The following is a 14,567-nucleotide window of genomic DNA, read 5'->3' as shown; positions in this document are numbered from 1 at the left end:
TCATATATAATCTTACAAATTATTTTTCAGTAATTAAAAAATTTTTTTCGTTGTGATTTGGGTGAAAGTTGGCAGAGCAAACTCATTTCCCATGTAGCAGTTCATACACATTTGTTTCGTGACTTTGACTGCAGTCCCCACAGTGTAACAGCTTTCTTCCCACTTCCTCCCTGTAGTGATCTCTTCTCTGTGTCCTTCTTTCTTATACATTCCTTCCCTCCCACCCCCTGAGCTGTCTCCCTGTGCAAATATTGCCCTTCGTTCTCCCACTCCAAGGAGTGTATCTACCTGATGTAAACGTTCACCTTACATGCCTATTGTTTGGCTGGAAGTCACACGAGTTCAGTCCCAGACCTGAAAGGTAACTAAGGGCCATAGTCTTGGGGGTCTCATCAGGCTCCATCAGAGGAGTAAATCTGGTCTATTTTATGTGCAGGGCAGTGAATTGCTTAATATGGCCCTCCTAGCCACTGTCTTCTATTTTGTGATGTATTCTAAATCCTATTCTCTACCCTTTAGGGATGTAGTCTGCTTCTAGTATGTAAGAAGCAACTTTGAGGAAGGTCTCTACCTTTTGGTGCACTTGAATCCTGCATGTAGCCAAGTCATTCTTCAGCAGCCTGCCATGTTGCCTGCTGATCTTGGGACTGTTAATGAACTTGAATCAATGGCCTGCCATGTAGTTTGGCAATGTTGGGGCTGTGCCTTTTTACTTGTTGACCTTGAGTTTGTCAATCTTAGCAAGAAAAATTTCCAGAAGCATAAAAGGACCCGAATCTACACACTGCAAAAGGCTATTGGTTATTTAAAGGAACCCTGGTGGCACAACAATTAATCTCTTGTCTGATAACCAAAAGGTTAGCATTTCAAAGGCAGCAAATGGTTCCCTGGGTTCCCCTGGTGATCCACTCCCATAAATATTACAGCAAAGTAACCCCATAAGGCAGTATTACTATGCCACATGGGGTTATTATGAGTTGGAATTAACAGTACTCAACATTAGGTCCAAAACCCAAACAAATCCATTGCGGTTGACTTGATTGTGAATTATGATTGTGTCCTATGGCAGAGTAGAACTTCCCCATAGGGTTTCTAAGGCTGTAAATCTTCTCAGAAGAAGACTGCCACATCTTTCTCTTGCCAATCAGCTAATGGATTAAAACCACCAACCTCTGTTCAGTAGGCAAGCACCTGAGCATTGCACCAAGGCACATTACATTGGGCACTTGGGAAAAGTAACCTAGAGTGGTTGATTCCAACAAGTAGCTAAGAAAAATCATTACATTTCTTTAGAAAAACTAAAAAATCATAAAGATTCTCAGTCAAAAAAAAAAAAAATCAAATAACTTACAAATTCCACAAATTAAACTAGCACCATACTTTTCAAAACTAAACATAAAAACTGTGGTAGTTATGTGTCCACTTGGCTGGGCCTGGTTTGAGCAGCTGGCCAGCTGGATGTAGTTATTCCCCGTGATGAGGCTGATAATGGGCTCCATGGTGGCATCTATTGGAGCAGCTGAGTGGCTGCCTTAGGGATGTGGTCTGCTTCCAGTGTATAAGGAGGAGCATTGAAAAAGGTCTCTGAGTTTTTTGGCACATCTGGATCCTGCATTTGGCCAAGTCATCAATGAGTGGCCTGCCATATAGCTGAGTCTTAATTCAGCAGCCTGACATGTTGTCTATCTTGAGATTGTATCCAGACTTGAACTAATGACCTGCCATGTTGGGTGGTAGTATTGGGACTGTGCCATTTTATTTGTTGACCTTGGGCTTGTCAACCTCAGCAGCCAGCAGTTGCCTGAGTGGACACCTCCAGCTCCAGTGGGCTGGAAGAAAGAGGCAGAGCTGAAGCCCAAGGCAGAGGGGGTTTCACCCAGCCTCTAGAGCTGGCACTTTGAACTTGGGCTTCTAGCTTCCTAAACTGTAAGAGAATAAACTCCTGTTTGTTAAAGCCATCCAACTGTGGTATTTTCTGTTAGCATGGCACTGTTGTTGTTATGTGCAGTCAAGTTGGCCCCAACTCATAGTGACACCTCCTTGGGTTTTCGAGGCAATATCACTAAGGAAGTAGATTGCTCAACCTTCATTCCAAGGAGTGCCTGGTGGGTTTGAACCACCAGCCTTCTGGTTAGCAGTCAAGTACCTTAGGCACTACGCTACCAGAGCCCCTAGAATGGCACTAGGTAACCAAAGGGGCAGGGGGAAACTCACACACAAACCAAAAACTTAGTGAAAATAAGTGTGAGTCAAGGACTACACCCAGCTAAGCTGTCCCTCAATATTTAGCCTACAGAAAAAGTTTTCTACAACAACATAGGGAATTAGGCATCCAGCCACCCATCTTGAGCATCAACAGAAGCTAACTGTCATTCAACCAAGGGACAACTGGGGAAATCTCAGTCAATAGACTAATGATGAGTATTTAAATACATATAAATACATGTAAGGTTTAATGCAAAGTTCTACCATTCATCTGTCAGTTTGTCATACTGTGGTAGTTTGTGTGTTGCTTTGAGGCTGTAAGCTATGCCATCACTATTTCAAATATCATCAGAGTCACCCATGGTGGACAGGTTTCAGCAAAGCTTCCAGATTAAGAGACTGGGAAGAAGGACAGGACCATCGACTTCTGAAAAAACTGGTTACTGAAACCTTTATGAATAGCAGTAAGACACTGTCAGATATATTACTGGAAAATTTTATGAATAGCAGTGAAACACTGTTTGATACAGTACCAGAAAATGAGGCCCTCAAGTTGGAAGGCACTTAAAATACAACTGGGGAAGAGCTGCTTTCTCAAAGTCAAGTCAACCTTAATGATGTGGATGGAGTAAAGGTTTTGGGATCTTCATTTGCTGATGGGGCACTACTCAAAATGAGAAGAAACAGCTACAATTATTCATTAATAATCAGAATATGGAATGTACAAAGTATGAATCTAAGAAGACTAGAAGTTATCAAAAATGAAATGAAGAAATGGACTAGAATTGGCCATTATGAATCAGACAATCAATGGTCTACCATGCCAGGAATGACAAACTGAAGAGGAATGGTGTTGCATTCATCACCAAAACGAACATTTCAAGATCTATCCTGAAGTACAATACTGTCAGTAATAGGATAATATCCATATGCCTACAAGGAAGACAAGTTAATATAAAATTATTCAAATTTATGCACCAACCACTAAAGCCAAAGATAAAGAAACTGAAGATTTTTTAAATCAACTTCTACAGTCTGAAATTGACCAAACATGCAATCAAGATGTACTGATAATTACTGGTGACTGGAATGCGAAAGGTGGAAACAAAGAAGCATAACCAGTAGTTCAGAAATATGGTCCTGGTGAACAAAATAACGCTGGAGATCACGTGATAGAATTTTGCAAGACCAAAGAATTATTCATTCCAAATACCTTTTTCCAACAACATAAACAGCAACTACATACGTGGACCTTGCCAGATGGAATACACCAGAATCAGATGGGCTACATCTGTCAAAAGAGGTGATGGAGAAACTCAGTATCTACAGCCAAAACAAGGCCAGAAGGTGACTGTGGTACAACCACTGATTGCTCCTATGCAAGTTTAACTTGAAGCTGAAGAAAATGCAAACAAATCCACGAGATCCAAAATATGACCTTGATTCTATCCCACTTGAATTGAGAGACCATCGGAAGATCAGGTTTGATGCAACGAATACCAATGACAGAAGACCAGATGGGTTGTGGGATAACATCCAGAACTTCATACACAAAGATAGGAAAAGGACATTAAAAAGACAGGGAAGGAAGGAAGAAAAGACAAAAGTGGATGTCAGAAGAGACTCTGAAATTTGCTCTTGAATGTAAAATAACGCAAATGGAAGTGATGAAATTAAACAGCTGAACAGAAGATTTTAAAAGAGCAGCTTGAGAAGATGAAGTAAAGCATTATGATGAAATGTGCAAAGACCTGGAGTTTGAAAACCAAAAGGGAAGAACACACTTGGCATTTCTTAAATTGGAATAACTAAGGAAAAACTCAAGCCTTGTACTGCAATAATGAAGGAATCTATGGAGGAAAATGCTAAATGATACAGAAAGCATCAAAAGAAGATGGAAGGAATACATGAGTCATTGTACCAAAAAGAATGGGTCAATGTTCAACCATTTCAGGAGGTAGCATATGATCAAGAATCAATGGTACTTGTAGAAGTCCAATCTGAACCAAAGGCAATGGCGAAAAACAAGGCTCCAGAAATCAATGGAATACCAATTGAGGTGTTTCAACAAATGGATGCAGTGCTAGAGAAGCTTAATCGTTTGTAACAAGAAATTTGGAAGACAGCTAACTGGAAGAAGTCCTTTATTTGTGCCTATTCCAAAGAAAGGTGATCTAGCAGAATGTGGAAATTATTGGACAGTATCATTAGTATCATATGCAAGTGAAATTTTGCTGAAGATAATTAAAATGTAGTTACAGCAGTATATTGACAGGGAATTTTGAGAAATTCAGGCTAGATTCAGAAGAGGAGGTAGAACAGGGGTATCACTGTTGATGTCAAATAGATCTTGGCTGAGAGCAAGGAACACCAGAAAAATGTTTACCTGCGTTTTATTGACTATGTAAAGGCCCTTGACTGTATAGATCGTAACAAACTGTGGATAACATTGCAAAGAATGGGAATTCCAGAACACTTAATTGTGCTCATGAGGAACCTACACACAGATTAAGAGGCAGTCGTTTGAACAGAACAAGGGGACACTGCATGGTTTACAACCAGGAAGGGTGTAAGGGTTGTATCCTATCACCATATTTATTCAATCTGTATGTGCAGCAAATAATCCAAGAAGCTGGACTATATGGAGAACACGGCATGAGGATTGGAGGAAGACTCATTAGCAACCTATAATATGAAGATGACACAACTCTGCTGGTGGAAAGTGAAGATGACTTTAAATACTTGTTGACGATTATCAAAGACTATATATAGTCTTCGGTAGGCGCTCTGGTAGCATAGTGCCTGAGGCACTTGACTGCTAACCAGAAGGCTAGCAAACACACCAGCCACTCCTCAGAAGGAAGGTTGGGCAATCTGGCAATCTACTTCCGTAGTGATACTATCCTGGAAACCCAAGAAGGGGTCGCTGTAAGTCGGGTCCGACTTGATGGCACATAACAACAACACAACCTAGTATTCAGTATGGATTACATCTCAACATAAAGAAAACAAAACTCCTCACCACAGGACCAATAAGCAACATCACAATAAATGGGGAAAAGATTGACATTGTGATAGATTTCGTATTATTAACTTGGTTCCACAACCAACACCAATGGAAGCAGCAGTCAAGACATCAGACGACAACATATTGCATCGGGAAAATCTGCTGCAAAAGAACTCTTTCAAGTGCTGAAGAGCAAAGATGTCTCTTTGAAGACTTAGGTGCACTTAATCCAAGCCATGGTATTTTCAATTGGCTCATATGCATGTGAGAGCTGGACAATGAACAAGGAAGACTGAAGAAGAGTAGATGATTTTGAGTTGTGGTGTTGGTGAAGAATACTGAAAATACCATAGACTGCCAAAAGAACAAACAAATCTGTCCTGGAAGAAGTGAAATCAGAATGCTCCTTGGAAGTGAGAATGGCCAGACTGTTCTCACCTATTTTATTTTGGTCATGTTGTCAGAAGGGACCATTCTCTGGAGAAAGATTATCTTGCTTGATAAAGTGGAGGGTCAATTAAATAGGGGAAGGTCCTCAACAAAATGGACTGACACAATGACTGCAATGATGGGCTCAAGTACAGCAAGGATTGTGGGGCCGGCTCAGAACTGGGCAGTGTTTTGTTTTGTTTTGTTATACATAGGATCACTGTGAGTTGGAGCCAATTCGACACCAGCTAACAACAACAACAAAGCAAAGTTTGGGATAAGGTTAGGATGTTGTTGTTGTTGTTAAATGCCATTGAGTCGTTTCCGACTCATAGTGACCCCATGCACAGCAGAATGAAACACTGCCCGATCCCGTGCCAGCCCCACAATCCCTGCTATACTTGAGCCCATCATCGCAGCCACTGTATCAATCCATCTCCTTGAAGGCCTCCCCCTCTTTCGTCGACCCTCCACCCTACCAAGCATGACATCCTTCTCCAGGGAATGGTCCCTTCTTACAACATGACTAAAATAGGTGAGATGAAGTCTGGCCATTCTTGCTTCCAAGGAGCATTCTGGCTGCACTTCCTCCAGGACAGATGTGTTAGTTCTTTTAGCAGTCCATGGTACTTTCAGCATTCTCCGCCAGCACCACAACTCAAAAGCATCAACTCTTCTTCGGTCTTCCTTATTCATTGTCCAGCTCTCACATGCATACCAGGCGATTGGAAATATCATGGCTTGTGTCAGGCGCACCTTAGTCCTCAAGGAGATATCCTTGTTCCTCAGCACTTGAAACAGTTCCTTCGCAGTTGACTTTCCCAATGCTACACGTCGTCTAATGTCCTGACTGCTGCTTCCGTTGGCATTGATTGTAGAACCAAGCAATGTGAATTCCTTGACAACCTCAATCTTCTCTCCATTTATTGTGATGCTGCTCATTGGTCCAGTTGTGAGGATTTTTGTTTTCTTTATGTTGAGATGTAATCCATACTGCAGACTGTATTCTTCAACCTTCATCAGTAGGTGCCTTAAGTCATCCTCACTTTCAGCAAGCAAAGGTTAGGATACTAATGTATAAATGTTACAAATCATGACAAAGTACAAATAATATAACTATATATGGGAGAAGGAAAATGGAAAAACTGGAAAAGTTCACTGATGTATAGGCAAGAGGAGGGCATTCAAGGATACAAAAACAAACCTGGAAAATAAGGCAATCATTAAAAAGTTATCTAATAGTCAACTATGGGCATTAAAAATGGAGTAAGTACTAAAATTAAAACTCAAGTATAAAGGAAATATCCACAAGTCCATACGGCCATAAAGGACTGAGTAAATACATAGGTAAATACAAGGGCAAGTGACAAATCTCCTTGGCAGAATTCCACATACTTTATGTATATACCCTGACCTTGAGGAAGGGAAACTTAACAGCTTACCAGGTAAATGTAGACAGTGTGCATAGTCACCTCCTTCTAAAGGGTTCAAAATGGAAACCGAAGGCTGGAAGGAGGGGGAAAATAACTTCACAATGGACAAAGTGGATAAACATGTCCTCAGCCAAGTAACCAAGGTCAACAGTGATGGCATAATCATAGTATTTACTCTTGACATAACAACTGCACTTTACTTCTGTGGTCTTTCTCCTAAAAAACTCACGACCCCAGCCTTATCATGAGCAACAACGTAACACAAATAGAGGCACATTCTACAAAACACCTGACTCATCCACCTCAAACTGTCAAGGACATCAAAACTAAGGAAAGGTGGAAAATCCGTTATACAACATTTCTTTTTGTTCTGGGTTATACTCAAACCTGTTTTTTGTCATTCAATAAATGACTAAATATGTATATAAATATTATAATGTGTCATTCAATAAATGACTAAATAGAATGCAAAATGTGATATATGTACCCACCATAAGATTCCTAGCTGGTGCTCCTTTCTTTTTGGTGGGCACTAAGAGGTGTCTGCTATTCATAAGGATTTTAGTGGTCAATTTTTTCATAAGTGGACCACCAAATCCTTCTTCCTAGTCTATCTTATTCTGGTAGCTCTGCTGAAACCTGTCCACCATGGGTGACCCTGCTGGTATTCGAAATACCAGTGGCATAGCTTACAGCATCACACCACGCAAGAAAGCACAGACCAACAAACTGACAAAGTGGTGGGCTACATGAAGAACATGGCATCAGGATTAGAGGAAGACTCATTAACAACCTGTGGCATGCAGATGACACAACCTTGTTTGCTGAAAGTGGAGACTTTTAACACTTACTGATGAAGATCAAAGACTAGACTTCAGTATGGATTATACCTCAACATAAAGAAAACAAAAACCCTCACAACTGTACCAATAAACAACATCATAATAAATAGAGAAGAGACTGAAGTTGACAAGGATTTCATTTTACTTGTATCCACAATCAACACCTACAGAGGCAGCAGTCAGGAAATCCGACACTAAATTATACTGGGCAAATGGGCCACACGAGAACTTTTAAAAGTGATAAAGACCAGCGATGTCACTTTGAAGACTAAGGTGTGCCTGATTCAAGCCATATTTTCAATTGTCTCATACGCATGTGAAAACTGGACGATGAGTAAATTACTGTGAAGAATTATGATGCCTTTGAATCGTGTTGCTGGCAAAGTATATGAAAAATATTATGCACTGACAAAACAACTAACCACAGTCTTGAAAGAGGTACAGCCTGGATGCTCCTTAAGAGGCAATTATGGCCAAACTTTGTCTCAGGTACTTTGATCATGTTGTCAGAAGAGCTCAGTCCCTAGAGAAGGAGAGCATGCTTGGTGGAGGGTCAGGGAAAACAAAGGGAGACCCTCATCAAGATGGATTGGCACAGTAGCTGTAATGATGGGCTCAAGCACAGCATGGTTGGGAGGATGGTGCGGAACCATGCAGGGTTTCCTTGCTGTACATAAAGTACCTATGAGAGGGAATCGACCAAAAGGCACCTATTACAAAAAAGGAGTAACACATATTATAAAAACCTATCTCACTGTATTCACAGTCCACTGAACCCCTAGAAAGTAAAACTAATGAATGTTGGTCCATGAACTTTCACAGCATTAATATTCCATCATTTAACATGTAGGGTGTGGGATATACTTTGACAATGACCAGGACAGATGATCTATCCCTGAGATAACACAGTAAAACTACCCTGTGGTGCCTGCCAAGTAAAGGAAAATTGATGCTCATTGTACCAATTTAGCAAAAAGTGTGTGGTGAACAAATGCATCTTATAAATCAACAGGTGAACATCTGATCCAGAAAACAGATTCACACACAGCAACAAAGATACCATAGCTGGAACAGCGGGGATTAACATCCCAACCTAATAAGCAGTTTAGTCCGCAAAAACCTCCACACATATGTTTATAGCAGCTTTATTCATAATTTCCAAAACCTGGATGTAACAAACATATCCTTTAATAGGTTAATGGATGGAGGAAAAAAGCAACAACAAAACTTTATTTCTGCAAGGAAACCATGACTTAATATTAATACTAAGGATGAATGCACAAATAAGCAGTAATAAAAATAGCATTTCTTCTATTCCTAGAAAATATTCAGTGAAGTTAATATTAGAAGACAAAATTAATGGTGATTTACTAAGATGTGACATTCATTCAGTGTAACACAAATGAGTCAAGACAGCCAACTGCTGTGAAGAAAGTATTTTGAATGGTTATTGGCTAAAATTCCCTTGGCTATGTATCTTTGTTGACAAATTATCAACAGAATGTACTTTGTAAGAACAAACATGACGTAATAAAAAAAAACAAAAACAGGACTTTTGGCTCACATAGGACAGAAGTTATGAGTAGAGTTTAATAAGGTTGACTAACATTTTGTGAGAAAATGACCTGAGGCCATTGTTTTTTCTGTATCCCAATTTCCCTACCTAGTACCAGTGTAATTTTGGTTTAGACCATTTCCTCTCGATCTTCTAAGCACAGTATCTTCACCACGTTCATTGACAAACTGAGATGACTTCATTAAGAATGTAACTAATGTCACTGAATTGTACATGTAGAAATTGAATTGGTTTAAGTTTTGTTGTGTATATTTTCACCAAGTATATTGTGTAAATGTATATATATAAATATTTATATATATATATGGGAGCTGTGGGGGTGCACTGCCTAAAGCAATTTGACTGCTAACCAGAAGGAAGATTGGGCAATCTACTTCCATAGATACTGCCTTGGAAACCCAAGAAGGGGTTGCTATGAGTCAGAAATGATTTGATGGCAGTGAGTTAGGTTTTGTTTTATATGTGTTTGTGTGCATGTGTGGGTAAAGACAGTAAAAGTTGCAATTTTAAGGCCAGCTCCATGAATTTTCATATATAAATATTTAAGCTACCACTATTAAGATACAAAACCCATCATCACTCTAAAATAATACCCTTGGTTCCCATTTATACTGTTAATATGATTTATGTAAGCATGTGTCAGAATGTACTAAGTAACTAACTCCTTTGTTTGTATGATAGGAGGGATGACTGGAGGGTGAGAGAGTTTCAAATGAGAAACAGATTGCCAAGTAACAAATATATCTGTAGTGTTACAAGAACACAAAAAGGAACAAATGGAGAGAGACTGGATACTGCCTGCTCTTTAATAAAACAGAAAGCATATGTATTATTTTCTCCGAGCTAGCCGAAATGCATGTAAATGACACCTTGGAAAAAGAAAATATCCCTTTAAGTCTCTGTGGATCATTAAAACAAAAGCTCCTATCTTCTCATCCTGTATAAAACACAAACACTGCCCACTTCTCACTAACGTAACTAGCTGCTGCTTCTTTAGCATAGAGCTTAGCTCCACTCAATTTTTAATGCCTTCTAGACAAGAACTTTTAATATTTCTAATCAAATAATTACATTCATGGCCTGAGAGCATCTAATCCAATGGGAAGTGATCACTTGAACACTCAACCCAATCACCAAAATGATGTCCAAATCTGTTAAGTCCTTTCAAAAACTCATTGACTGAACCATTCCACAATTCTTTACATGTTTTTTCTAATTGCTGTAACTAATATATATAATTCCCTTTGGCTACAGGAGTGATCCTGATGGAGTCTGTATAGATTTCACTGACCAAACCATTATTTAAGTTTTTATTATTAACAAATAGATAAAATAAAAATATGTGAACACATATGGGTGGAAAACGTGTGAAACAGTAATAGCGATTCAAAATGTATAATGCTATAATTGAAAAAATAAGTTAATTTGAAATACGTAAATGCAAATAGACTTTTCCTATTATCATGTAAACTCTGTAAAGAATAACATTTGTTAGTATATAACTGATTTGAAGGGAAAAACATCGGCTATTTCTAAGAAATACTCACATATGGTGTTTTTTTTTTTTTTTTTTAAATAAAGTTTTTAATGACACAGGATCAAACATAATAACTGAACATACACAGTAGGACTGTATTCAGTTTTAAGTACCAGGAAGCTCCTCTAATATGACAAAGATGCTTGTTAGCATGTGGAAAGATGGGGTCAGCGCACACTAAAAAATATGGTGAGATAATAAATGTAGTAAGGAAACAAAATACCATGTTTTTTTTTTTTCTTTCTCTTAATTATTGTAAATATATATGTAACAAAACCCACTTTTTTTTTTTTTTTCTGTTGTTGTTGTTTGCTTCACCATTGTAGCTGTCCTGATATCAGGACACAGAACCACTAGAGAACAAAAGAACAAGATGTTCACTATGCAAATCAGACCTTATAGAAATATACTAAGATATACAGAAGAGATGAGATAGAGCAGCAGCAAAGATGACCAACCACAACAGTTTCATCAGTGGCATTTATGTTTTATGTAAGGGTTGTAGGGAAATCATCAAATTGGTTGTCTCACCACAGAAGAGGACCCCTTGATGTCAAGATCATGGAGACATCTTTGGAAGCCTATGCCTGAGAAAAATGGAAGCCAAATACTTTTTGCTTTGAGGGTACTTTTGAACAGCAGGACCATGAAATACGAACATTAGCTGAAAACTGATGTCCAAAAAGGCATCCATGCCATCTGTCTGTATCCCTGGATTATGACTACAAAACATCAGCAATACATTCCTCACTTGTTTTCTCCAAATCTCATTCAAATCTGGAGATTTGAACATGGAATTACACAGAGCAGTGATTCTGGTAAATTTAATTTCCCATATGACCCACAATGAAATAACAAATGTTGAAAGTAACGATTCACTCCATAATATACCTTCAGAACAACTTTGCATAATTACTGATTTCTACCAAGAACTACCATGGAATATGGAATAAGGCCTCTCTGGCAATGAAAAAAAAATTATCTCAATAAGAAAGAATGTAAATAATGATAACAGTGAACCAGTACCTAGGCCTATGAACAAATTCCAACAGATACCAACGTGTCATTTAACCACTTACTTGCAGAACTAAAATCTTCAAGAAAATTATATCTCACTGCATATTAAAAACACACTCCAAAAACCCATGGGGTCCAGAAGACTTTAAACTTGAAAAATAAAAGATGAACTTAATAATAAGAAAAAACAATATACGGGCAAACTTTTGTATTATAGCTAAAAGTACCAACAGAATTCTTTCTTTTCTTACTACTTTTTTGCTGAAATAATGAAATATATACTCCCAATGAGTTCACTTAAAAGATGAATTACTGATAAAAGCAATACCACATGTATAACTTTCATAGGATTCTTCTCCTGGTGTGAATTTTTGAGAGCATTACATATGAATTAGCTTTAAGGAGGCATTCCCACATTATACTGACAGTGCTCAACTCTACTGTGTGTTTTCACATGATATCGTAAGGCTGAGGAAGAAACGAAAGCCTTTCCACATTCCTTACATTCATAGGGTTTCTCTCCAGTGTGAGTTCTCATATGTTTTGGTAAAGATGAGGGACATTTGAAGGCTTTCCCACATTGTTTACATTCATATGGTTTCTCTCCAGAATGCATTCTCACGTGCCGTCGAAGGTATGACAACTGATTGAAACCTTTGCCACACTGCTTACACACATAAGGTTTCTCTCCAGTGTGTGTAGTCATATGTGCTCGTAAAGATATGGACCAATAGAAAGCTTTCCCACATTGCTTACATTCATAGGGTTTCTCGCCAGAGTGCATTCTCATATGTGCTCGTAAAGAGATAGACCAATTGAAGGCTTTCCCACATTGCTTACATTCAAAGGGCTTCTTTCCTGTGTGCATTCTCATGTGTATTGTTAAGGATGAGGCCCACTTGAGGGTTTTCCCACATTCCTTACATTCATAAAGTTTCTCTCCACTATGCATTCTCACGTGCCTTCGAAGGTAGAAGAGTTGATTGAAGCCTTTCCCACACTGCCTGCATTCATAGAGTTTCTCTTTGCTATGAGTCCTTTCATGCCTTCGAAGGGATTGGAGATAATAGAATGCTTTCCCACATTCCTTACATTCATAGAATATCTTGCCAGAGTGCTTTGTCATATGCTCTCGTAAGGATATAGGCCAACTGAAGGATTTCCCACAGTCCTTACATTCATATGGTTTGGCTCCAGAGTGTGTTATCAAATGTCTTCGTAAGGAAAAGTGCCAACGGAATGTTTTCCCACACTGATTGCACTCATAAAGTTTCTCTACAGTGTGCACTCTCATATGTCTTTGTAAGCATATGGGCCAACTGAAAGCTTTCCCACATTGTTTACATTCATAGGATTTCTCTCCACAGTGTGACCTCCTATGTGTACGTAACGATATGGGCCAAATGAAAGCTTTCCCACATCGCTTACATTTGTAAGATTTTTCTTCAGTGTGTGTTCTTATGTGTGTTTGTAAAGATATGGGCCATTTGAAGGCTTTCCCACATTGCTTACATTCATACGGCTTCTCTCGACTGTGTGTTCTCATATGTCTTGTTAAAGATGAGGGCCACTTGAAGGCTTTCCCACATTCCTTGCATTCATTGAATTTCTCCTTATTGTGAGTCCTTTCATGCCTTTGAAAGGAGTCGAGAAAACTGAAGGTACTTCCACACTGTTTACATTCATAAAGTTTCTCTTTACTATGGACCTTTTCATGCCTTCGATAGGATCGGAGATGAATGAAGGTTTTCCAGCATAACTCACAAGCATAAGGTCTTTCCCCACTGTGAATCCTCACATGCCTTCTTAGTTCTGATGGAAAACCAAAGCCCTTCCCACATTCCGGACATTGATATGGCTTGTGTCCAGAGTGACTTGCAATGTGCCTCTTAAATGATGAAGGGTACATGAAGACTTTTCCACACTCAGTGCATTCATGTGGGTTGACTCGAGTAGTCGTTTTCTTATACAGGTTAAGATTTGGAATCTGGCTGAAGGTTTCTCCCCATTGATTACCTTCATTACTTTCACAGAGTCTCTCAACCATATAATCTCTGTTAAAACACAGAAGCACATTATAATGTACTATTGATTTATTAATATTTGTTAACAGTAGAATTCCTTTTTAACCATTTAAATAATAAATACGTATTACCAAAACCAAACTCACTGCGGTCGAGTCAGTCCCAACTCATAGAGACCCCTCCTTGGGTTTCTGAGGTGGTATCTCTATGGAAATAGATTGCTCAATCTTCCTTCTGAGGAATGGCTGGTGGGTTTGAACCACCAGCCTTCTGGTTAGCAGTCAAATGCCTTAGATACTACGCCACCAGAGTTCCCATATACGAATTAGACCTTCCTTATTTTCTACCCTGTAAATTGTTCGAAAATGGAATAAACTGAATATTCTGAAAAAGAAATAGACCACAGCCATTATTAAAACTGTTTTTTTAAATATATAGTATTTTTTCAGTTTCCAATGGAATTATGTTTTAAACACTCAATGTCTAAGTCACTGCAG

General features: G+C 38.8%; 1 protein-coding gene across 1 annotated transcript; it reads right to left on the bottom strand.

Moving 5' to 3' along the window:
- Window positions 1–12,443: 12,443 nt before the first annotated feature.
- On the bottom strand, window positions 12,444–13,955 carry LOC122151033 (zinc finger protein 14-like). Its single transcript, XM_042782330.1, has one exon. The coding sequence runs from the start codon at window positions 13,953–13,955 to the stop codon at window positions 12,444–12,446; it is 1,512 nt and encodes a 503-aa protein (XP_042638264.1).
- Between the last annotated feature and the right edge of the window lie 612 nt (window positions 13,956–14,567).

This window comes from Orycteropus afer, unplaced genomic scaffold, assembly GCF_000298275.1.
Source record: "Orycteropus afer afer isolate SDZICR_OR568_19922 unplaced genomic scaffold, OryAfe1.0 scaffold00291, whole genome shotgun sequence".
NCBI lineage: Eukaryota > Metazoa > Chordata > Mammalia > Tubulidentata > Orycteropodidae > Orycteropus > Orycteropus afer.
This window is presented reverse-complemented; position numbering and strand designations above follow the sequence as displayed.